This window comes from Pavona decussata, unplaced genomic scaffold (genome assembly GCF_977016875.1).
Source record: "Pavona decussata unplaced genomic scaffold, jaPavDecu1.1 SCAFFOLD_89, whole genome shotgun sequence".
NCBI classification, from domain to species: domain Eukaryota; kingdom Metazoa; phylum Cnidaria; class Anthozoa; order Scleractinia; family Agariciidae; genus Pavona; species Pavona decussata.
In genome coordinates, this window is record NW_028145506.1 from 1,917,585 (window position 1) to 1,941,873 (window position 24,289).

Below are 24,289 nucleotides of genomic sequence, written 5' to 3' on the forward strand. Positions count from 1 at the left end.
TTCTCATATTTTTAATGTGCCACTGAAAGCCGTCTATCAGCTTGGTCTCACAGGCCTTTAAAGTACAGTTTTAGACTTGCCACTTATTATATGATTTTGTAATTTTGTTTGGTATTAAAATAAAACTGATTTGATACCTTAACAGCACAGCAACAGCCTAACATGTTTAAAGCAGCAGCTTTGTTTTGGCCCTGCGAGACGTGAACACACTGCTGGAACAATGATAATGCCTTGTCCACTTCATTTCGTACATAGAACACATATCCTGTATTTTACCAAACGACAAGCATTGGTTAGTTAATACCCTCTTACTCTCATACTACCTTTTCAGATAATACAAGATCTATAAAATGCTCATATATATTTTGTATAATATGTGCAAGTTCCAGAAAATGTCCATAGTGAAAGTGGAAATTTCAAGTGGGAGCTGTGTCCCAAAAGCCCAAATTTTTAAAAGAAAAGTACAAAGCTAGACTGAAAATTCAGGGGTGGAAGGGGAGGGGGTGGAGTTTCAAACCAGAAAACCTTCCATGGGGGAGGTATGGTTTTTTCCCAGAACCACACAATATAAATTTTTCTTAAAAGTACAAAACGAGGCACTATTTATAAGATCTGATTAAGCTGAATCAATCAAAGAGCTGCATAATGAGCCACATTGCCAATTGACAATGACGTTCTCAAAACTTTATAACTTGTGTCAACTTTCTAAAAGCTTTTGTGGCATTTGTCCTTGGCTATTTCCTGTGACTTATTCCATTTGATTGGGAAAATCTAAAGCCTGGTTTACACGTACGACGCAAGCATAAGCACAAGAAACCTACGTGTAAACCGGTGCGATGCAAGCATAAGCTCCTTGTGCTTGCGCTTGTGCTTATGCTTGCGTCGTGCCGGTTTACACGTATGAAGCAACGACGCAAGCATAAGGACAAGCACAAGAGAATGGAATGATTTCCATTCTCTTGTGCTTGTGCTTATGCTTGCGTCGTTGTGTCGTACGTGTAAACCGGGACGACGCAAGCATAAGTGCGAGGAAAGGAAACTGAAAAACAGTGACAAGTTGTCAGCATACAATCTAGTTACTCATGCGTTGCCATTTTCCGCCATGTTTGAATCAAATCTCAGCTGCTTCTGCGCTTGCGTATGTCACGTTATGCTTATGTTATCGCACGTGTAAACATCCTTGTGCTTGTGCTTATTCTTATGCTTGCGTCGTACGTGTAAACCAGCCTTAAATGGCTGAACTGTGACAGGTGGGGTTTCACATGTGCATGCATTTCCAACAGTAGACGAGAGCTTGCTCACAGGCTATTATAGTTCAGTGACAAGTCAAATCGTTGAAGTTCTAACCTTTGAGATAAAGGTCATTAAAACCAAGATCTTGACCTTCCACTCTTTCCTGAAGTGTTGTCAGCACTTTGTCATAGTCTTCATTTGCATAGTGTGAGAATGCCAGCATACTTGTCACCAGCGCTAACAGGTTCTGTGTATCTAATGAATCAAAATGATTGTAAAAAACATCATCAGACTTAAAGCATTCCATGAGAGCAATGTTTATGGCCCTGCATTTTCTAGAATAAATCCTGAAAGGCTACATGCATAATGCCTCAAATAGTTTTATATCAAATTTTACATTGTGGCTTTCTTCCAAGTTTGCTCCAGATTACCCTCATAAAGTCCTATGTTAGTTCATTACAGAAACATAGTCCCATTTTTTTTTCAGAGTTTGTTCATTCTTTTGTTAAAACCAAAAATCAAATTTGACATGATCACCCGATATACATGCAGCCTTTAGTGAAGTGATTGGTGCATAAAGGGCCTAACAATGTCAAAATTAGTTGGCTGTTTGGGTATAAGGCCTACATCAGTTCACTTCAGAAATGAAACCAACTTTCTTTTTCAATCCTGACCAGTTTGGTTGTAGTTTTGATATCATAAAAAAACCAAAATAAACTGAAATATAACATGCATCGTATCATCTGTACACAATAGATATCCAGCAAGATAAATAATTCGCATTTTGGAAAGAAAAATGGCAGCTTCCTGCAATAAAATTGAGCTTTGTTTGATTTCAATAATGTTAACAAGGTTTTACATATTATTTTCTTGCCTGTTAAATCTCCCGCTGATGAGGTTATAATGCAATTAGTGATTGAAGGAATGTACTCCAGACTAAACAGGTGCACGGGACATCGATCAGAAGATACCTTGGATGACAAAAGCAAAAGGGAAACAAACAAACTTTCCCATTTAAAGTAATGAATGTTTGGTTTATCAACAGAGTTGATGACTTTAGGTATTAGCTGGCTGCCGTAAAGAGATTCAAGTGCTGATGCTTCAAAGGGCCAATGCTAGAAACATCAGCAGTTGAATCTCTTTCAGTGACCAAATTTCCTTTCAGTTATCAACTATGTACATGGCTGTTTTACACTTGGTTCATACCAGAGATGGAAGCGACAGAAGCAGAAACAGAATCGGAGTCAGAATGAAAAGAATCCTCCTAGTGCAAACGGATATGATGGAAAAATGGCTGAAGATCACCATGTTTTCCCTTCTAAATCAATTGGGTATAGAGATTAGGAATGAGCTATGTGATTGGTTGATTCCCCAGCTTAGGCTTATGATTCTACTAAACCAGTTCACACAAGCAACAGAATCATAAGCAGAAGAAAAAGGAAATATTCTGATTTTGTTGGGGTTACAATCACGATTCTGTCTTCATTTTTTGATTCACAGTGGAATCGAAGATTCCTTCTGCTTCCACTTCTGCAGACTCTGCTCAATCTGATTCCGTTACCGGGGTGAACTAGTCCTTAGTGCAGTACCCATTAGAGGGTTAAATAGAAAGCAAATTCAGACCTGTCAATTACAGTTAATAGCACAGTCCTTTACTCTCCCGCCTCTTTCCCTGTCTTTCTCAGTTTTTTACTCACTCGCATCACTCTTTAGGCTTAGTCTCTTTCTCAACTATCCAGAAAAGGACTGCTGTCCAGTTGCTAGAAATGTTTGGAATTTTGTGCAAGCTTACTGTTTGTTATTATCAATAGGCATTTCTTCAACTTTGATTCTCACCTCGTCTATGACATTGCATTGCACATCATCTTTCAAATGTTTTAAATGACTTTGCACCAAAGAAAGAAGTTTTACAGCCTTTACTCTGTTCACTATAAAATGGAAAGTAAATCAAGAAACAAGGGGAAGAATAAATTGAATAAAACTTAAGATTAAACCAAAATACTAGATTTAAAAGTAAAGTACTGTCTAATAATAAGCTCTAGGCTCATTTATTCAAAAAACCTTTCATGGGACTTATTTTGAGGGATTGGCTTGTTTTCAGGGTGGGGTTGGAGGTGGTGGGGGAGGGTTTATAGTGTTCCCAATAGTTCTGCGACCATGCTCAATGCATTGGCACCCACATAACAATACAATGTATTACCACTAAGTATTACTTTCAGGGTGGAGTTGGAGGTGGTTGGGGAGGGTACATAGTGTTCCCAATAGTACTGCGGCCATGCTCAATGCATTGGCACTCACATAACAATACAATGTATTACCACTAAGTATTACTTTCAGGGTGGGGTTGGAGGTGGTTGGGGAGGGTACATAGTGTTCCCAATAGTACTGCGACCATGCTCAATGCATTGGCACCCACATAACAATACAATGTATTACCACTGAGAATTACTGCTCAAATATTTGACAAAGAACCTGTTTTGTAACATGAAATTGCTTTTAGATTTTTCTCCAAGGAAGAACAAACCATTAATTATTTTATAATCAATTTTTAGCTACTTCTTTAAGGCCGCGGTGGATACGTTGACCATGAATATATTCATTAGGCAAAATATTGGCAGGGGTACCACTTTTAAAATCCTAAAATCACGAGCAGTTCAAAGCCGATTTCGCCAAAACTTAGCAGACGTATTGGAGAATGATCAAAGTGCACTATAATCGTTTTATAATGTGTAGATGGCGTCTTAGGGCAATACAGAAAGTAACTTAAATTAAATTTGTTAAAAACGTGATTTTGTGTCCAGGTTTTCTCCTCCACGAAGACGCAGAGAAATTTGATTTTACCACTGAGTGATCTATTGTGTCATATCATAGCCGGATTTTTTAACTTCAAGCTTCTTAAGAAATATTTGCCCTTAAAGGCGCAAAATCTATCATGCTAAAATTCAAAGGCTTCAATCTTACCTTCTAAGGCTTATTTTAAAATTCGGCCCATGATATGACAATCTACAATATGCCTAGTTTATCATCTTGCCGTGTCAACTCGTGAAATTGTCTGTCCGCGCTATATTCTTGGACACAAAAGTGCTTGTTTTTACGCTTCCGAAGGCTTTCCGAGCAAACACGAGGGAGCTGATTAATTCAAACCTGGATTATGGTAATTTTGGTAAAATCTTACTGCACGGGCCATAGATAAGTGCACTCAGAAATCAACAATACTTTGAAATTCACTGCATATATATTAAAACGCACGGCCTTGCGGCGTTTTGCAAGTAGTAGCTGGCGACATGCAGTAAGGATTTTTTGATCAGCTCAATTTTATTACTACCAGTGGTAATTACAAAAACTCATTTTTGTGTCAAATAATGGCAACGATATTTCAACCTATCGTACGTGCATGTCAAAAGTGCTCGCCGACATGCACATGTACAGGTAGTTACATAGTCTTTGTTATTGATTGTTAATTGGTCTTCGTCCATCGAAAATTTCACAATTGTTTCAATTTACAAACCTGTAAAAAAGTAACTTAATCAGTAAGATTTTAAACGTTATACAATAATTAGTTATATTTTGCAAGCATTGTTCTTTTTTCGCACTAGATAAAGAAACTTGAAAAAAAACGAGAAACACAAATCTCTGTTAGAAAAACTCTTATATTACACGGTGACCATCGCAGGACATAATACAAATCTAAACGAAGATAGAAACAATACATAATACTACAGTCAAGCCTAGATCTTTGCCCTCTTGTTGTTTGCGGTACCACCGTTGTCTCTAGCTTTTCTTTTCCTTGCTTCTGTCGTCACGGTGCTAGGCTCTCTAATTGGTAAGCCCTGCGGGTGTCGGGGTGATGCCGTCTCGGGAAGCAGGCAATTAAAATAGAACCACTTGAGATTTGGGAACATCTTTCTCTCCCAAAATGCTGCATCATATTCGATTCGTTCCACATGAAGTCCAGATGGTGTCCAGACTACATAATCACACCATTTGTAGCCTGTAATGTGCAATTGTCCCTGAACTTGGTAAAAATGATTGTGATTCTTCTTGAGCGCCAATTGCCCATTCGGCTTTACTTCCAGGGGTAAATTCTTAATCTTCTTTGCTGCCTCCATTGGAGTGTATGCTTTGCCTGTCTTACGTGTAGCTGAATACGGACATTTAACTTCCACAAGGCCTTTGCGGGAGGGGCTCTCCTTCAATACAACAATTCCGTCGGGAGAAGCAGCAAGGTATCCATGCTCACTACAAATAAATAACCCGGCTTGTTGAACCGAATTCCCAGATTCTTTGCAATACTCTTCTAAGGCTATTTTTTCGTTTTCTGTTCCCCATCGTAAAGACTCGCTTGAGATTGGCCGAGGATAAAGTATTTCCACCACCAGCCTTGCGCACGGTGTTGATTTCCTCCGTTTACAGATTTCTCCAAATCTTGATGCGGTTAGACGCTGTTTCCGTAGTTGGTGCCACAGTGGACAATTACTTTGACCCCTCGTTTGAAGCTCCATTCTTATTATTTCCTCCGGGGACAAATTCGCTCGTTTTGAGTTCTCTTCGCACAGTTTATGAAGTTCGTTGGGATCAATATCCTCATGTGACGCGTTGAGTCCATAATCATTTGAAGGGCCCGTAGTTGACTGTGCTACTTTCGATTTCCTACGAATTTCCTTGTAATGTTCAGAGGCCTGTCGTTTTTGATCTTTTGCTCTTGTCTTTTCGACGCTGTCGCAATATGCCTCCAACACCGGACCTGCTTTCTGGCAGTTGCTCCGCTCCCATACCTCGGAATGCCAACCGGCTCCGTGCTGATAACAAAGGCCCGCTCCGTAACATCTGTGCAAATATGAAAACGCTTAATGTTAGGCTAACTCTGCAAACAGAAAATAGCTTGCGATACTGGACACAAGAAAGTATTCTGATATGTATTTTCTCGGGAATACGTACTTTAAGGCAGAGATTCACACATTCACGTGATTGCAAGGGTCCTTTAAAATTCACCCAAACTCCGTAAACTTTTTAAATATATAGTAGATAACCGAAATATACTCATAAAAGAGCTACACGAACAATCAGAGGACGCGTTATGTCACAAAACGGAAAATATACTTACCGTTAAAAACATGCCTGGTATACTACATATCTTGATTTTTGATTAGTTAACAGGGTATGGTATCTGGCTAATGTACTACGGACGACAAGTATGGTAGGCTCACGCGTCGTTTTTTGCATTGTATGTAGCAGATGTTATTAAGATATTTAACTTAATAGTATATGCTCTGCTATAAATTAGAAAATAAAAACTTAAAAAAATACTTTAGTACCTGTTCTCAAATGATCCTCGTTGTATCCGATTGACTTGTTTCCCACCGTTAAATTTTGCGTTTATAGACATGTATGTCTCAGCCATGTTGCTTGTTTTGTTTGTCACAAGTTGTGCTGCGAGACTGACTATACGATCTCCTTTCTTCAGAACTTCATTCATAAGCCCCGTAGGTAGCTTAATGTCGATAAGATACTGACCACCCAGACGTGCATTTTCTTCATCCTCTTCGTTGATGTCATCGTTGGCCAATCCATCAATCTGATCAGCGATTTCATACAATGTAGGCAGATCGTCGTTTCTCCCCTCCTGTCCCGTCATTCCGTCAAAACGTTGACCTGAAATAGCACTGGTGACGTCGGTTTCTGGTTGTTCGCTGGCAATTCTTGTTGAAAGTACGTCACAGTCCCCAGCAACTGAAGCCTGCTTGACTTTACAAAATGCAACGCTGCAGTTTCTGTGATCACCAAACACATGGTATGGCCCGTTTCTTAGATCTCGCCGTAAGGCATCTGCATTTCCGGTAGCTGAATGCATCCGTATAGCGGCTCTTGCACCAGCGGCAATTTTCTTAATTTTCATTTTTGACAGGCCATTTCTTCCTTTCCACTCAGAATGTGACTCAACTAAGTCGTGCAAAGACTTTCGGTAACATCTTACAGCGTGATTCGCACACTCGATCTTTTTAACACGCCTGCCATATATCGGAACACTATCGATAATGGACCTATGTACACTGCTATCTCCGTCAGCGATGAGCCCAGTGTAGCGTAGACCATGCATGTTTTCACTTTGTTTGAATCCCTCTACGATGATATCCTTTTCCATAGACGAAGATGAATGTTCCCAGTTTTTGTAACATTTGTGAGGTTGCGGTTGCGATTTCTTGTTGTCTGCAATGGCACAAATGCTACAACATTTGTTCCGTACCCCCAGATATAGTAACTTCTTTGTACGCTCTCCTATAATAACTGCCACGCCCGAATTGACAGAGTAGCGATGCTGGTGACTTCTCATCGACCACCCTCCATCGGCGATGACGTTGATGGCTGGTACTCCTTCATCCATGTTACCTGCCGCCATTGCCAGCCGTTTTTCTTCTTTTCCAGATTTGATGAGGTCGGCAGTTATCGCTTGTTTCCATAAGCTTCCGATTTGTTCTTCTATCTTCAGAAAGGTTTTCTTATCTGGTGACGGAATGTCCAGAACAGACAGGATCTCGTTCATATTAGCATGTCCACCACCAGTTGCCATAAACCCCCACACGGCGGCAACGTTTATGCTGTGTCGCATCTGTCCACCTGGCCCTTTTGACTTGGGTTGCGCTTCCACTGCGAGCGACATTCCACATCCACTGCATTTGAATTGGATTACACAAGCTAAGCCTTTCCGTTCAATTTCCTGCTCCAAACGAGGAGTACCCTTACAAGGACAAACTGAGGCATGATCAATTACTCCTTGAAGCGATCTTCCAAAGTGGCCAATATTAACTATTCGGTTGCCTTTTAAATTTAGCGCTGGAATTGATTTCTTCTTCTTTGAACTGGACTTGCCAGTTTCACTAGTCGATCCTTCACGTTGCGCAAGTAATTTGTCTTGCACTCGTCTCAGCGCCAGTGCTGTGGACGTTTTCTTCGCACCCTGTTTACGCAGTCTACCACTCTTTCGATATTGCCTCCCTCTCGCCGACCTCACCATTTTCGAGCGAAAGACACGTGCATGAATATTGCTGGATTTACATTTCGTCGCAAATTTCTCTGGTTCGCATAATTGATACATTTTTATCGTGTCCTGTCATGATGTACACAATCTCCCGAAGCGGACAGAGAGGAGAAGAAATTAATTTTTTTGAAACTCTAACATGTTTATTTTTTGTCACCGTACAGCTTACATTTTGAATCAGTATATCTATATATAGTTGTTTTTTAGCCTTTAAGATTTGCTGTTGTTTATAAAAACCAAATGCAGACTTCTGACAAAGAAACTTGCTGCGCTCAAACGGCCTATTTTAGTAATGCACAAAAAGTTCGTGCTACGCGAAATAAATCACGTGCGATTATTGAGGCAGAAGAGAATATTTTTAGAGACATTTTCATGAATATTTTGCTTTTTGTCGGTTTTAGTCGTTTGACTTCGTGCATATTATTTAAATAAATACATTCTGATAAGAATCCTGTCCACCGCGGCCTTAAAACTTAAAAAAATTGGCCAATTTTTTCAATTTGCTATCCACTTCAATCCTAGCCATCCACAGCCAAACAGTAGTTTCTGTGTTCTAGTAGGTTTATTGTTAACAAAACTCAACCACAACCATTGAAACAAATACGTTTTTTGGCTGTTCATACTGACACTAAAAATATGTGACACTGCCCCTTTAACAATGCCCTGTTAAACCTGACAGCGAGCAGACCACTTACCATGTTCATCCAGTAACCAAAGAAATGCAAGAAGACAGCAACTTAATACAAGAGGAGCACAGCCAATGTTGTTGTTAGAGAATGCTTTAAACAATGAATGTAGCAGCTGCTTCAATGTATGATCAATGTTTGATACACTGAATAAATCCGTCGCATCCCTTGAAGCTCCTTGATCCAAATCACCAATTTCAAAGGCCTCAAAAGCTGCAAATAACAAGAGAAGAAAAATAAACTACTTACAGGTGTATTAATAATTAATGAACTAAAAACAGCTTCTTTTTCTTGACATCAAGACAAATTACCCTAGCATGTACATGTTGTGGTTCAAAAAAAATGTTTGGTTATTTCCCTATTTATTATGGTAATGAATATTGCCCATGGAAAGGAAAATATAAGTTAAACTGGTTTGAAAAATTCTAAACCAAACAAAAAATAATAATAATAATAATAATAATAATAATAATAATAATAAACCACAACATAATATTTTACTGATACAGAACTGAGAAGTATCATTAGGTAACTATTGAGGAAATACTGCTCATTGAAGTTTGTCTTTTGCAAGTTTGGGAAAAAAAATGAACAAGATTAATAAGTTTCAGTACAAACTGAACAAGCTACGATCTTGGTCAAAACTGTACAGAAACGTTTTGTTGAACCACAAACTCCACCAAACAGTGACACATCAACAACATGTATAGGGGAGTACCCCCTTCCCCCCTTCCCCCCCCCCCCCCCCTTCAGTGAAGCTGCTTGACCTTTAAAGCTTTCTGTAAATTCTGGAAAGAAAGAGTGTGAAGTACCTCTTAAAAGGCTTTTGTGAAGAATGAAAGTACTTTTGTGATGCCCACCGACAGGTAGATTTGTGTGTCTCCGCAGCAACAGGTGGCTTAAATTATACACAATGGCAAGTTCATAACATATAAAGGAAGACTCTGGTGGAAGACCTGGAAAAACAAATCAAAATAACATTGGGTTTAACAACATTTAAGGTAGATTCCTGTCACAATCTATGTGAAAGAAAGCATTCAATTTAAGTAAATTATTTAAAACAGCTGTAATCTACTCAATGCAATAAGACTTAAGTTTATCTTGGGTAACAATACAAGTTATAGATCATATTGGAAAAGAGATTGAAAATCTCAGACTAAAGAAGGAGTCCTTTGGCATAATGCAACTCTGGAAGATTCCTGTTTAATCTATAACTTTTCCAAGGTCAGACAAACTACTTTGACGTCTGGTGTTAACAGACAAGATGTTTACACTCACATATGAACCATGCTTATTACAAGTGGCTTTGAAAATAATTACCATTTACGATTTTCATAATTAAAACAAATACCTTGGACTTTTTCCAGCAGAGATTTAAAGTTGTCCACAACTTCCTTTACTGTTTTTTGACTGTCATCTTCCTTTTTTATGGGGACAAAAAAAAAAGAAATGGCTCAGTTGTAATAATTAACTAACTGTCTAAAAAAGCAACATCAATGAAAACGTCTTTTGCAAATTACTACTGTCTGACAAATTCACTGTGAAAAATTTACTGTTAGTAATACTTATTCTGTCTGCTTGAGCCTGTAAAATGTAGCCAAACTATACTGGAAAAGTGTTAATGTTAACAAGAATGGAGTAATAAATTTCACCATTAGATGCTAACATTCTCTATAAAACCTTTCTTTTAGCATGTTGCAATACAATCTGCTACATTTCTATCCTTTGTTTTGTATGGCTAAAAGGCATAAATATCTCTATTCATGTCTCATCAAGTGCTATGTGAATCTCTTGTACAATGGTCTAGTAAAAGTCAGAGTATCACTCTCTTACTGTATAAATTGGCTTACTGTTGGATTGTTAAATTGGATCTACCTTAAGTGTCTCTAATTTTGTAATTAGTTAGGCTTTTACATGATTGTAGGTTGTGTAAGTTTTGGACCTGCCTACAACTTGGCCAAAATAAATATATAAATAAATAAATCACTTTATTTAAGTGTCAATGTATTTAGTGTGGAGCACTAATTGGGGACACTTTCCAGATCGAATTGGAATTTAGAAGTGTTGGTTTTTGAGGAGAGGGGAAAACCGGAGTACCCGGAGAAAAACCTCTCGGAGCAAAGACGAGAACCAACAACAAACTCAACCCACATGTGACGCCGAGTCCGGGATTCGAACCTGTGCCACAATGGTGGGAGGCGAGTGCTCTCACCACTGCGCCATCCCTGCTCCCCACAGTGCTCCAACCCAGTGCTGGTCTTAAATACAGTTAATAGTGCTAGGGAGATAAGTAAGGCTTTATGGTCATGCTATAGGAGTCGTCTGTTGCGCTGATCGCAGAACGGTGTTTGCCCTTTATGCCAAACATCACATTGTTATTGTTTGTCTGTTGAGATCTCTAGCTAAGTTAATGATCATAGGAACTGCAACGTTAAAGGAAACTTAACGGTCCATTATTATGCCAACTATTTTACTCACTTTTAACCGATGCACAAGTAAGTCATTTTCAGTGATCCATTCCTTGACATCAAAGCTCAGAAAAGAAACTGAAATGTAAACAAACTTGAATTTATAGATAGTGTGAATAAGTTGGCTTGTCAAGAACTAAAGGCAACAACCATTTCAAGCAGTAATATTGCAGCCGGAAGAACAAAATAAGTTACCCAATGTCATAGTATGACATTTGTTGCTTTAAAAGCAAGTATGATACTTGCCTTTACCACCCTAGTTGTTGTTACTTTTTTCTTATTGAATAATAATAATAATAATAATAATAATAATAATAATAATAATACTATTAAAAGAGATTTTCTCAAGCATATAACAGCAAAAATGAACAATAACATCTGACATTTGGGAGTGATCATGACTCCATTTTCAAGGGAACTATGTAACAGAGCATGCAAATTACATCATTTAAAGCGCGAGGTACCAAAATTACACAAATACTTTTGCACGAAATTATAGAGCGAAAATTGTAACATGCAATCGGACTCTATTTGTGCGAAAGTATTTGTGTAATTTTCGCACCCCATTATGTTAATTTTTGCGTGAAGATTGCTTTAAATGATGTAATTTGCATGATCTGTATGATCTGTTACATAGTTCCCTTGAAAATGGAGTCATGATCACTCTGAAACGTCCGATAATTAAATAATATTAATAATAATAAATGTCTTTATTTAATTGATTGTCATCAGGAAAACAAATTGTTGGACTCAATATTGTAACAGTCATTGTACTGTAACTGACAAATTATGACAGAAGCTTCCATAAAACATGTTTTGTAATCTTAATAATGTTGTGCTTCTTTGAAGAAAAGAAGCGCCTTCTCTCTATGACAAAAATGTTTATCAAACACAATGTATTGAATTCATTAAATCCTTGAACTAGCTTAGTTGCTTTTCTTGTGGACCCCTGAATATTATATATGCTGTAGTGGATTGTGGTTTAAAGACAATTTAGTGTTTAATATGTGAAATGTTTGCATGCAGTGGATTAAGATAGAATTGCTAAAAAAACAACTTAAAAAGATTATTGTTTTCTACTGCCCTTACCTCTTTCAAAAGTTAATGTAAAGGCACGCAATAAACGCAACAGACAATAATTATTGATGGGCAAGATTGGGCAGGGAATGTACTGGCAAGGCTCGGATGGGGATAGGACCCACCGACCGCATAAGGGATGAGGGGCCTCGGCACATGGCGCCATGCCGAGGGGGTGCCTCATGCCTGTACTGCAAGGCAGACATCGACCTGGGGTAATGTCCTGGCGTAGAATCCAGTCCAGAATGTCAAGATGTCCCCTCCCTGACGGGGCTCCAGCACAGGGCTGAAGAGGTGCCGCAGGCAGCAATTCCCCGCCCTTATTTTATTAATGGTACTTCTTACAGCTTGTTAACAATGCTAGGAAATGGCATGAAAACAAAACCGAACATGCCTTACAAAGGAGTGAAAGCGAAGAACAACAGTAATTAAAAAGGCTACGAAAAAAGGGAGGGTGGGAGGGATTAACCTTGCTGCATAGAAAACTTGCAGCAATATGAGAAGGGGACGAATGATCAATCGATAATATATGCTTGACCGATTTGTGCCTAATATGGTAAACACCCCGCGGGATGTACCGCTGGGACAACGCGGGCCTTGCTTTGCCAAACATTAACTTTAATTTTCTGCGAAAATATCATAAAAAATGCATATTTTTAAAATAAACTGATTTGGTCAAGTGAGGAGACTGTCATAATATGGAGTTTAGTTGTAGCAGGAGTCAAACTCAAGAACAGGTCAAATTATAATCAAACTCAGAAGATTTTAAGCTTCAGTTTATCAGTCACACAATAACAACTCATTAGTCAAACAAAGCAAATAAAAATTAAATACCTTTCTTGAAAATTTCGGAGCATTTAGTCAGACAACTAGCTGACTTTCTCATCTGAACATACTCCCTCCTTAATTGCATAGAAAACTGCAACTATTCAGAAATAAAGCAAGACGATTATGTATATGCATATTTGGAAAATTGCAAAACAGCTGGAGAAGATTAAAAACAACTAACATGAACCAGGCCAACACTGATGACAACCATACCCAGTTTGCAAACTGTCAACAACAACAACAACAATTTATTTGGTATTCCCACATGAGTACATGGTATTACCTAAAATTACAAAAGGCTCTTTCACTAAATTACATAATAATTATTTAAAGTCTGTCTATAATCCATACACGAATGGATATAAGCAGCTGTAAGTCTATCCTCCCACGCAGTCGTTTTTAGGGGACTCGTATTACCTCCTCCCCACAAACGCTTGCTTACCCAAGCGCCACATTCCTTTCCCATTGTTTTACTCCCCAAGCACCCTAGCCAATCGCCAGCGAGTCATTGTCTGATGATATCAAATCAAATTGCTGGTTACAATGGCCGCTTCCGTTTCCCGCGAGCTTTGTACAGTCTCTGGTACAGTCTTGAGAGATGAGGGAGTTAATTGGAATATATACATTTTTTAACTTCTGGAATGGCTGGTCATGGCTGAAATGCCAAAACAAATATCGAATGTGAATACAAGCACTTCTTGTGCGACGTTATCTGCCGGGAGACTCAAAATCTTGGGGAAAGTGTAATCGATCTTCCCCGCCTGATCGAGTTGACAATCGGTGAAGATATCATCTCTTACGAGTGCGGAAACTCTGGAGCAAATTTGTTTGTTTGTACGGAGTGCCACAAGAGAATTGCTTGATTCGAGAAAGCAAAGAAAAATGTAGAAGGTATCAAGGGGAGATCTGCAGTATTTATCAGTCCATTAAAAACTATTAAACGGCAAAGAGCGGATCAACTTGTGGTCGGTCCTTGTGGAAAATGTCGCACATGCCCCCGAACAAATTGCAACAACAAAGCGAGTTTCAACTGCAAAATCTTTAAAGTTTACGGACATATCGGGTAATATTTCGGTTTCCTCCACACCGACAAGGTCGACAAGATTGAAGGCAAAGCTTGATAAATATTAAAGCAACTTTGCGTAACCAGTCGGCAAATTGACGAAAATATCGCTATTTCCCGTCCTAAATTCTTTGATTGTAGTCAGTTTAAACGAGAAATTTTGAACGTGTGCGCAAACCTCATGTAAGCTCGGTAAAGTTCTGTCTCCGCCGTGATGTTTTTCACTGTTCCCGCGAGAGGCGTTCTGAGGTCAAGGTCAACCTTCCAGATTTTAGAGGGTTCACTGTGATTGGCTTAGCGGCAGAAAGGAATGTGGCGCTTGGGTAAGCAGGCGTTTGTGGGGAGGAGGTAATACGAGTCCCCTAAAAACGAATGCGTGGGAGGCTACTGTAAGTCTGCAAATAGTAGGATTAACATTGTTAAAAAAAATGATTTTAGAATTATCATAAAAATCATTCAAATAAGGATATTTTCTTGTTTTGTCTTCAAAAAACTTTGAACGTAAATTATCGTAAAGGTGGCAATGGAGTATAAAATGCAATTCATTTTCAACTTCATTTAAATGGCAGAAAAGGCAAATTCGGAGATTTTCTGGGGTTTTTGGTAGTGTGTGTCTGCCAGTTTCAATCCGTAATTGATGATTTCTGAAACTAAATTTACTTATTGTTTTCTTGTGAGAGGGATTGTTTATTGTGTTCAAGAAATCAGCTTTGTGACAGTCAGTTTTAAACATGGAGTAAAACTTCAATTTCTTGTTTTGTTTCATCAACTTTAATTGACGTTGAGTCAATTCTTTATTAAGTGTTAGTCTGACCTGAGAGATAAATGTGTTTAAATTTAATGTGTTTAGGTTTGAATTTTTACAGAGGTCATTTTTTGCATAAGGCTCATCTGGTTTTTGCCTGCCATATATGCTGATATGTGTAAGAATTGTGTGGCAATACTGTTTTTTAATAAATTATTGCTTTTCTAAATGTATCCAAAATTTGATAACGTTTAAGTCGGTTAGTCCTTTCAGTGACAATCGACCGAGTTCATTTCTACAGGCTTGAAGGTTTGGGCATTGTTTGTTTACACCTAGAACTTGTTTACAAAAATATTAAATATGTGTTTTTTCAGTAATATCTTTCTCCCACGAGTTATAATCATCTTTATCATAAATGCTCCAAACCTCAGAACCATACAGGAGAATTGGGAGATATAAGGAATTAAATATTTTGTTAACGACATCAATTGGCAAATATTTTAGAAAATCAAGGTAGCGACAAGTTGAAAAAATTGATCTTCTGGTTTTCTCCTTAAGGAGCATTTTGTTTTCCTCAAAACTACCAATTTAGTTGAAAATCTTACCCCGATATAAGTGTAGCTATTGACAATATCAATTTTAGCTTCATTCATGTAAAAAATATGTTTATCATGAGTCGATTTTCTGTCAAGGGGTGATACATATTATCCATTAGCCTATGGGCCAGGGGGGATGGGGGTGAAGCAGAACTGGTGAAGTATTTGGGTACCAAATACTCAAGAAGACAATTAGCTATTATTGTTGTCACTTGACAAGAATAAAAACCTAATATTTTGTGGAAAATAATCTTAACAATCACTGATCCAGTCTTGAGGATCCAAATGATTATAAGGCACATAATTTATGACAAAATGTCAAGCTAGCTACACGGTGCAGGAGCATGCACATACTAAAAAATCTAACCACACATAGGGCTGATAGCCGTTGAATTAACTTTGACTGCAGTTTACTCCCTCAAATGGTCGGTGACCCCGAAAAAATATTGCCAGTTCGCAGCTCAACACATTAAACATCACCCGGATCGTTTCCAGTTTTTCTGCAATAAAACTATGCTTTGTATCAGTGTGTTGAATAATAAAACAATTATCCAGTTCAATCTTCTGAGATGTCCCCTGATTTAAGTAGCTTAGTATTAGGCGATGTTCCGCGCGATTTCGTAGGATAATTGTGAAGCTTAAATATATAGTAGATAGCGAGGGTTGCATGCAGAGGCGGTGCAGAAGATGGTCGCTTGCATCAGGCCCCAGATTTGACTCAGATCAAAAGCGACATTGATCAACAGAGAATCAAGCTCACCTCATGGAGAAAAGCATCTGATAACTGTTTGTCTAGTTCGCTGAGCTCTCCCTTCACTACTTGCACTCCTTTGATCATCTTTAAGTACGTTCTTTCCTTGGTTAACTGTGGAAATCTCTCGCCATCTTGATATTGACAGGGCACATTATGCCTCATACATGATATACTGTCTTCCTTGGGATCTCTTCCCTAGGTTCTAAAACTTACAGTCATCTGACTTTGAAAATACATGAAAAAGATTACGGAAAACGTTTTTTGGGGAAATATTTCAAGCAATGGCTCAATATTTAACAGTTTCCTAAAAATCACTTGTCGCTATGTTTTCTTTTGAGATTTTTCTTCAAACTAAGGATATCTACAATCTTGGACAGATCAAATGAAAAATTAAGACCACCCCTCCCCCCCATTTCAATGATGGAAAAATGGCGCATTTTGCTTTGCGCGCGAAATCATCATTGAATTTGGGGGGAGGGGGGGTTTAATTTCTCATTTTATTCTGTCCAAGATTGTCCGACGTTCACACTGACGTTACCAGTAGCTTCATAGGTCAAATACTATAAGATGAAACCTGCGATCACGCTTTTTAAACTAAACCTAGCGCAAAGAAACTTAACCACACGAAAACAGCGGTCCTGTGTGGAAATGAAAACATCACATAAGTACTGTATTTAAAAGGAAATCTTGATAAAGTGTGTGTCGTGTGTATTCTATTAATATGGAGATGAAATAGGCATAGTTGCGTGTCATGACTATTGTCGCATTAGGCTGAGTTATTGCAGCCTTAGTGTTAAAAATTTTTGCAAGGCAAATAAAGAAGTGGAAAACTGAAAAAGCACCTGTCAGAACACGCTTGTACTCAATTCAAGCTACATAGTAACATTACATTCCAGAGGTATTATGAAGGTACTGGGAAGTGAATTCGTGTTAATGAATAAAAGACAAGAGAGGCTCTCGTACATGAGATGGAAAACCATTTTCTTTTTGTTTTTTGTTTTTTGTTTTTTTTTTTTTTGTGCTTACGGGCCAAAGCCCGTGTAAATCAACTAGCTTGCAGCTGTTGAATAGACTGGTGGAAAACTAGAAAAAAGAAAGAAGAAAAGAAGAAAAGTCTAGAAAGATTAAAAAAAAAAAAAAAAAAAGATTATGATGAGGAGACGAGGGGCTCGAACCAGAGGTAACATCTACGTTCAGCACACTGTACGCTATACACGCGCTGAACCCATGTGCTATTGCGTCTACACATTCAAACTCTTGTGAATTTAAAGTTCTAAAACTGTCTTTGTTTACACTGAAGATCTTGAAACAAGACTGTAAACACTTCATTTTATTGATATTTTTCAATTCTTGAGAAGTTACAACGATTTTCTTATTTGAAAGTCTCTATTGGCACGGTTTACAAACTGTTAGCAACGATTTTTCACGATTTACCACGGTTTTGTTGCAGTGAGAGACAAATGAAAGACTTGAATCAAATGTATTTTACTGATAGCCGGAATCGTCCAAAACCGTTTGAAACCGTTCAAAACCAGCCATAAACCGTGCAAAATACATCTTAAACCGTCAATAAAACGTTTGAAGTATCATTCCGGAAACATAGTTCCAGTAGGCGATGGCCGGTCAGTGAGTACTGTGACCCAAGGAGTTAATATTTTAGTCGTTCTCCGTTGTTTTGTATTATGCCGGTGATGCGACCACTCATAGACTGGATAGTTTTATCGATCACCTCCTGAGAAATACCACTGATTGTTCTCTGCACTCTATCACAGCATCCTTCATATGACTCATGTATGATGCCTTCGTTCAGGGCGTCTTTTTCCAACTTTTTGGAAGCAATGTGAAAAATGTTCTCAATAGGATTTAAATCGGGACTTCGCGGCGGTATTTTTAATAGTTCGCAGTGACAACGAGCCATAACTTCACGGGCTGTTTTACTGTTTTGGCTAGGATCACCGTCTTGCAGCCAGAGGCGAGTCAATCCCTTGGCAGATCGTTCAAACATGGTGTTAAAGTGTTGGTCAATAAACGATGCAAAATATTTTGCATCCATTTTTTCGTATCTTTCGCAAATTATTGCTCCTCCACCGTGAGTTATTGCTACCATCATCTTGGCAACTTTACCTCCTGTTCCGACTTTACTTCCCTTAGCCAAACACCCTTGGTTTAAACCTTCGGATTTTTTTCGCCATACTCTCCCTTTGGGTGCTCGGGCTTGGTCCATGGGGTTGGTCTTGTAAATAAACGAGACCCCATCTAAGGAAAACGCGATAGTGTCCGTCCAGACACTCTGAGGGTAATTTGATTGCATCCGTCTAGCAAATTCTACTCTTCCCTCTTTGTCGCTTTGACTCATTAGTCCCTTTTTACGAGCCTGCAGGAAGAAGTACCCGTTTCTATTCAACAAACGCCGAACCGTTCGATCAGTGACATGACGCCGAATTCCTGTCCTCTCTATCAGGCGCCGCGAAGAAAATGAACCCTCTTGCTCTCTTAACTCTTCAATGGTTCTAAGAATCAACGCTTCATGTTCAGGAGTAAGCTTTTTCTTTCTGCCGCTCAAATGTCTCCTGTTCTCATTTACTTCCTTGTATTTTGAGCTCGTTACGCGGTGAACACTTGCTGTCGAGACGTGAAAGCGTTCGGCGATCTCGTTTAATGTGAGATTTGTAGTCATCTTTAGGACTCTGATTGAAGCCTTTGTTTCCTCCGATATCCTTTTTCTCGAGGGCATGTTGTCTGAGGATTTTTCAGCACTTTTTGGAAAGTTGTGCCAACAATTGCGTATTTTATTTACTCTCTGTTACCAAAATATCGCACTTGTAATACCTAAACACAGATACCGCCTTCAGGTTGTGACGCGCGTGACTTCGTCAGACACAGTTGATATAGCCCGATAAATGTGTTGACAAATAATCTACTAATTAGTCACTCCCTTTGTTCTGTCACGTTTAAAGCCGGCTGACAATCTTGGACAGATCAAATGAAAAATTAAGACCACCCCTCCCCCCCATTTCAATGATGGAAAAATGGCGCATTTTGCTTTGCGCGCGAAATCATCATTGAATTTGGGGGGAGGGGGGGTTTAATTTCTCATTTTATTCTGTCCAAGATTGTCCGACGTTCACACTGACGTTACCAGTAGCTTCATAGGTCAAATACTATAAGATGAAACCTGCGATCACGCTTTTTAAACTAAACCTAGCGCAAAGAAACTTAACCACACGAAAACAGCGGTCCTGTGTGGAAATGAAAACATCACATAAGTACTGTATTTAAAAGGAAATCTTGATAAAGTGTGTGTCGTGTGTATTCTATTAATATGGAGATGAAATAGGCATAGTTGCGTGTCATGACTATTGTCGCATTAGGCTGAGTTATTGCAGCCTTAGTGTTAAAAATTTTTGCAAGGCAAATAAAGAAGTGGAAAACTGAAAAAGCACCTGTCAGAACACGCTTGTACTCAATTCAAGCTACATAGTAACATTACATTCCAGAGGTATTATGAAGGTACTGGGAAGTGAATTCGTGTTAATGAATAAAAGACAAGAGAGGCTCTCGTACATGAGATGGAAAACCATTTTCTTTTTGTTTTTTGTTTTTTGTTTTTTTTTTTTTTGTGCTTACGGGCCAAAGCCCGTGTAAATCAACTAGCTTGCAGCTGTTGAATAGACTGGTGGAAAACTAGAAAAAAGAAAGAAGAAAAGAAGAAAAGTCTAGAAAGATTAAAAAAAAAAAAAAAAAAAGATTATGATGAGGAGACGAGGGGCTCGAACCAGAGGTAACATCTACGTTCAGCACACTGTACGCTATACACGCGCTGAACCCATGTGCTATTGCGTCTACACATTCAAACTCTTGTGAATTTAAAGTTCTAAAACTGTCTTTGTTTACACTGAAGATCTTGAAACAAGACTGTAAACACTTCATTTTATTGATATTTTTCAATTCTTGAGAAGTTACAACGATTTTCTTATTTGAAAGTCTCTATTGGCACGGTTTACAAACTGTTAGCAACGATTTTTCACGATTTACCACGGTTTTGTTGCAGTGAGAGACAAATGAAAGACTTGAATCAAATGTATTTTACTGATAGCCGGAATCGTCCAAAACCGTTTGAAACCGTTCAAAACCAGCCATAAACCGTGCAAAATACATCTTAAACCGTCAATAAAACGTTTGAAGTATCATTCCGGAAACATAGTTCCAGTAGGCGATGGCCGGTCAGTGAGTACTGTGACCCAAGGAGTTAATATTTTAGTCGTTCTCCGTTGTTTTGTATTATGCCGGTGATGCGACCACTCATAGACTGGATAGTTTTATCGATCACCTCCTGAGAAATACCACTGATTGTTCTCTGCACTCTATCACAGCATCCTTCATATGACTCATGTATGATGCCTTCGTTCAGGGCGTCTTTTTCCAACTTTTTGGAAGCAATGTGAAAAATGTTCTCAATAGGATTTAAATCGGGACTTCGCGGCGGTATTTTTAATAGTTCGCAGTGACAACGAGCCATAACTTCACGGGCTGTTTTACTGTTTTGGCTAGGATCACCGTCTTGCAGCCAGAGGCGAGTCAATCCCTTGGCAGATCGTTCAAACATGGTGTTAAAGTGTTGGTCAATAAACGATGCAAAATATTTTGCATCCATTTTTTCGTATCTTTCGCAAATTATTGCTCCTCCACCGTGAGTTATTGCTACCATCATCTTGGCAACTTTACCTCCTGTTCCGACTTTACTTCCCTTAGCCAAACACCCTTGGTTTAAACCTTCGGATTTTTTTCGCCATACTCTCCCTTTGGGTGCTCGGGCTTGGTCCATGGGGTTGGTCTTGTAAATAAACGAGACCCCATCTAAGGAAAACGCGATAGTGTCCGTCCAGACACTCTGAGGGTAATTTGATTGCATCCGTCTAGCAAATTCTACTCTTCCCTCTTTGTCGCTTTGACTCATTAGTCCCTTTTTACGAGCCTGCAGGAAGAAGTACCCGTTTCTATTCAACAAACGCCGAACCGTTCGATCAGTGACATGACGCCGAATTCCTGTCCTCTCTATCAGGCGCCGCGAAGAAAATGAACCCTCTTGCTCTCTTAACTCTTCAATGGTTCTAAGAATCAACGCTTCATGTTCAGGAGTAAGCTTTTTCTTTCTGCCGCTCAAATGTCTCCTGTTCTCATTTACTTCCTTGTATTTTGAGCTCGTTACGCGGTGAACACTTGCTGTCGAGACGTGAAAGCGTTCGGCGATCTCGTTTAATGTGAGATTTGTAGTCATCTTTAGGACTCTGATTGAAGCCTTTGTTTCCTCCGATATCCTTTTTCTCGAGGGCATGTTGTCTGAGGATTTTTCAGCACTTTTTGGAAAGTTGTGCCAACAATTGCGTATTTTATTTACTCTCTGTTACCAAAATATCGCACTTGTAATACCTAAACACAGATACCGCCTTCAGGTTGTGACGCGCGTGACTTCGTCAGACACAGTTGATATAGCCCGATAAATGTGTTGACAAATAATCTACTAATTAGTCACTCCCTTTGTTCTGTCACGTTTAAAGCCGGCTGACAATCTTGGACAGATCAAATGAAAAATTAAGACCACCCCTCCCCCCCATTTCAATGATGGAAAAATGGCGCATTTTGCTTTGCGCGCGAAATCATCATTGAATTTGGGGGGAGGGGGGGTTTAATTTCTCATTTTATTCTGTCCAAGATTGTCCGACGTTCACACTGACGTTACCAGTAGCTTCATAGGTCAAATACTATAAGATGAAACCTGCGATCACGCTTTTTAAACTAAACCTAGCGCAAAGAAACTTAACCACACGAAAACAGCGGTCCTGTGTGGAAATGAAAACATCACATAAGTACTGTATTTAAAAGGAAATCTTGATAAAGTGTGTGTCGTGTGTATTCTATTAATATGGAGATGAAATAGGCATAGTTGCGTGTCATGACTATTGTCGCATTAGGCTGAGTTATTGCAGCCTTAGTGTTAAAAATTTTTGCAAGGCAAATAAAGAAGTGGAAAACTGAAAAAGCACCTGTCAGAACACGCTTGTACTCAATTCAAGCTACATAGTAACATTACATTCCAGAGGTATTATGAAGGTACTGGGAAGTGAATTCGTGTTAATGAATAAAAGACAAGAGAGGCTCTCGTACATGAGATGGAAAACCATTTTCTTTTTGTTTTTTGTTTTTTGTTTTTTTTTTTTTTGTGCTTACGGGCCAAAGCCCGTGTAAATCAACTAGCTTGCAGCTGTTGAATAGACTGGTGGAAAACTAGAAAAAAGAAAGAAGAAAAGAAGAAAAGTCTAGAAAGATTAAAAAAAAAAAAAAAAAAAGATTATGATGAGGAGACGAGGGGCTCGAACCAGAGGTAACATCTACGTTCAGCACACTGTACGCTATACACGCGCTGAACCCATGTGCTATTGCGTCTACACATTCAAACTCTTGTGAATTTAAAGTTCTAAAACTGTCTTTGTTTACACTGAAGATCTTGAAACAAGACTGTAAACACTTCATTTTATTGATATTTTTCAATTCTTGAGAAGTTACAACGATTTTCTTATTTGAAAGTCTCTATTGGCACGGTTTACAAACTGTTAGCAACGATTTTTCACGATTTACCACGGTTTTGTTGCAGTGAGAGACAAATGAAAGACTTGAATCAAATGTATTTTACTGATAGCCGGAATCGTCCAAAACCGTTTGAAACCGTTCAAAACCAGCCATAAACCGTGCAAAATACATCTTAAACCGTCAATAAAACGTTTGAAGTATCATTCCGGAAACATAGTTCCAGTAGGCGATGGCCGGTCAGTGAGTACTGTGACCCAAGGAGTTAATATTTTAGTCGTTCTCCGTTGTTTTGTATTATGCCGGTGATGCGACCACTCATAGACTGGATAGTTTTATCGATCACCTCCTGAGAAATACCACTGATTGTTCTCTGCACTCTATCACAGCATCCTTCATATGACTCATGTATGATGCCTTCGTTCAGGGCGTCTTTTTCCAACTTTTTGGAAGCAATGTGAAAAATGTTCTCAATAGGATTTAAATCGGGACTTCGCGGCGGTATTTTTAATAGTTCGCAGTGACAACGAGCCATAACTTCACGGGCTGTTTTACTGTTTTGGCTAGGATCACCGTCTTGCAGCCAGAGGCGAGTCAATCCCTTGGCAGATCGTTCAAACATGGTGTTAAAGTGTTGGTCAATAAACGATGCAAAATATTTTGCATCCATTTTTTCGTATCTTTCGCAAATTATTGCTCCTCCACCGTGAGTTATTGCTACCATCATCTTGGCAACTTTACCTCCTGTTCCGACTTTACTTCCCTTAGCCAAACACCCTTGGTTTAAACCTTCGGATTTTTTTCGCCATACTCTCCCTTTGGGTGCTCGGGCTTGGTCCATGGGGTTGGTCTTGTAAATAAACGAGACCCCATCTAAGGAAAACGCGATAGTGTCCGTCCAGACACTCTGAGGGTAATTTGATTGCATCCGTCTAGCAAATTCTACTCTTCCCTCTTTGTCGCTTTGACTCATTAGTCCCTTTTTACGAGCCTGCAGGAAGAAGTACCCGTTTCTATTCAACAAACGCCGAACCGTTCGATCAGTGACATGACGCCGAATTCCTGTCCTCTCTATCAGGCGCCGCGAAGAAAATGAACCCTCTTGCTCTCTTAACTCTTCAATGGTTCTAAGAATCAACGGTTCATGTTCAGGAGTAAGCTTTTTCTTTCTGCCGCTCAAATGTCTCCTGTTCTCATTTACTTCCTTGTATTTTGAGC

The 24,289-nt window shown here is 39.0% G+C and overlaps 2 protein-coding genes across 5 annotated transcripts in view; both read right to left on the reverse strand.

Annotated features, from left to right (window-relative positions):
* Nucleotides 1-16,702, reverse strand: part of LOC146474519 (uncharacterized) — a 36,976-nt gene extending 20,274 nt beyond the window's left edge. The window contains exons 1-10 of one of the 4 annotated variants that reach the window (XR_014866172.1): nt 16,493-16,701; nt 13,335-13,425; nt 11,434-11,501; nt 10,307-10,376; nt 9,768-9,911; nt 8,965-9,168; nt 3,070-3,161; nt 2,108-2,204; nt 1,348-1,488; nt 138-265 (exon numbers count right to left, since the gene is read on the reverse strand). Coding sequence is in view for 2 of the 4 variants with exons in the window: in XM_085117127.1 (XP_084973253.1) it covers nt 138-265; nt 1,348-1,488; nt 2,108-2,204; nt 3,070-3,161; nt 8,965-9,168; nt 9,768-9,911; nt 10,307-10,376; nt 11,434-11,501; nt 13,335-13,425; nt 16,493-16,648 (1,191 nt within the window). In the remaining 2 variants the exon portion in view is untranslated. Of the gene's footprint in view, nt 1-137; nt 266-1,347; nt 1,489-2,107; nt 2,205-3,069; nt 3,162-8,964; nt 9,169-9,767; nt 9,912-10,306; nt 10,377-11,433; nt 11,502-13,334; nt 13,426-16,492 lie in introns of all 4 variants that reach the window. The other 3 variants (XR_014866171.1, XM_085117127.1, XM_085117126.1) reach the window with 3 other exon arrangements.
* Nucleotides 4,736-6,711, reverse strand: LOC146474520 (uncharacterized). Its single transcript, XM_085117129.1, has 2 exons — nt 6,549-6,711; nt 4,736-6,060 (listed from the first exon to the last, which is right to left on the reverse strand). The coding sequence occupies exons 1-2, from the start codon at nt 6,707-6,709 to the stop codon at nt 4,962-4,964; spliced, it is 1,260 nt and encodes a 419-aa protein (XP_084973255.1). The 5' UTR covers nt 6,710-6,711; the 3' UTR covers nt 4,736-4,961.
* Nucleotides 16,703-24,289: the final 7,587 nt, after the last annotated feature.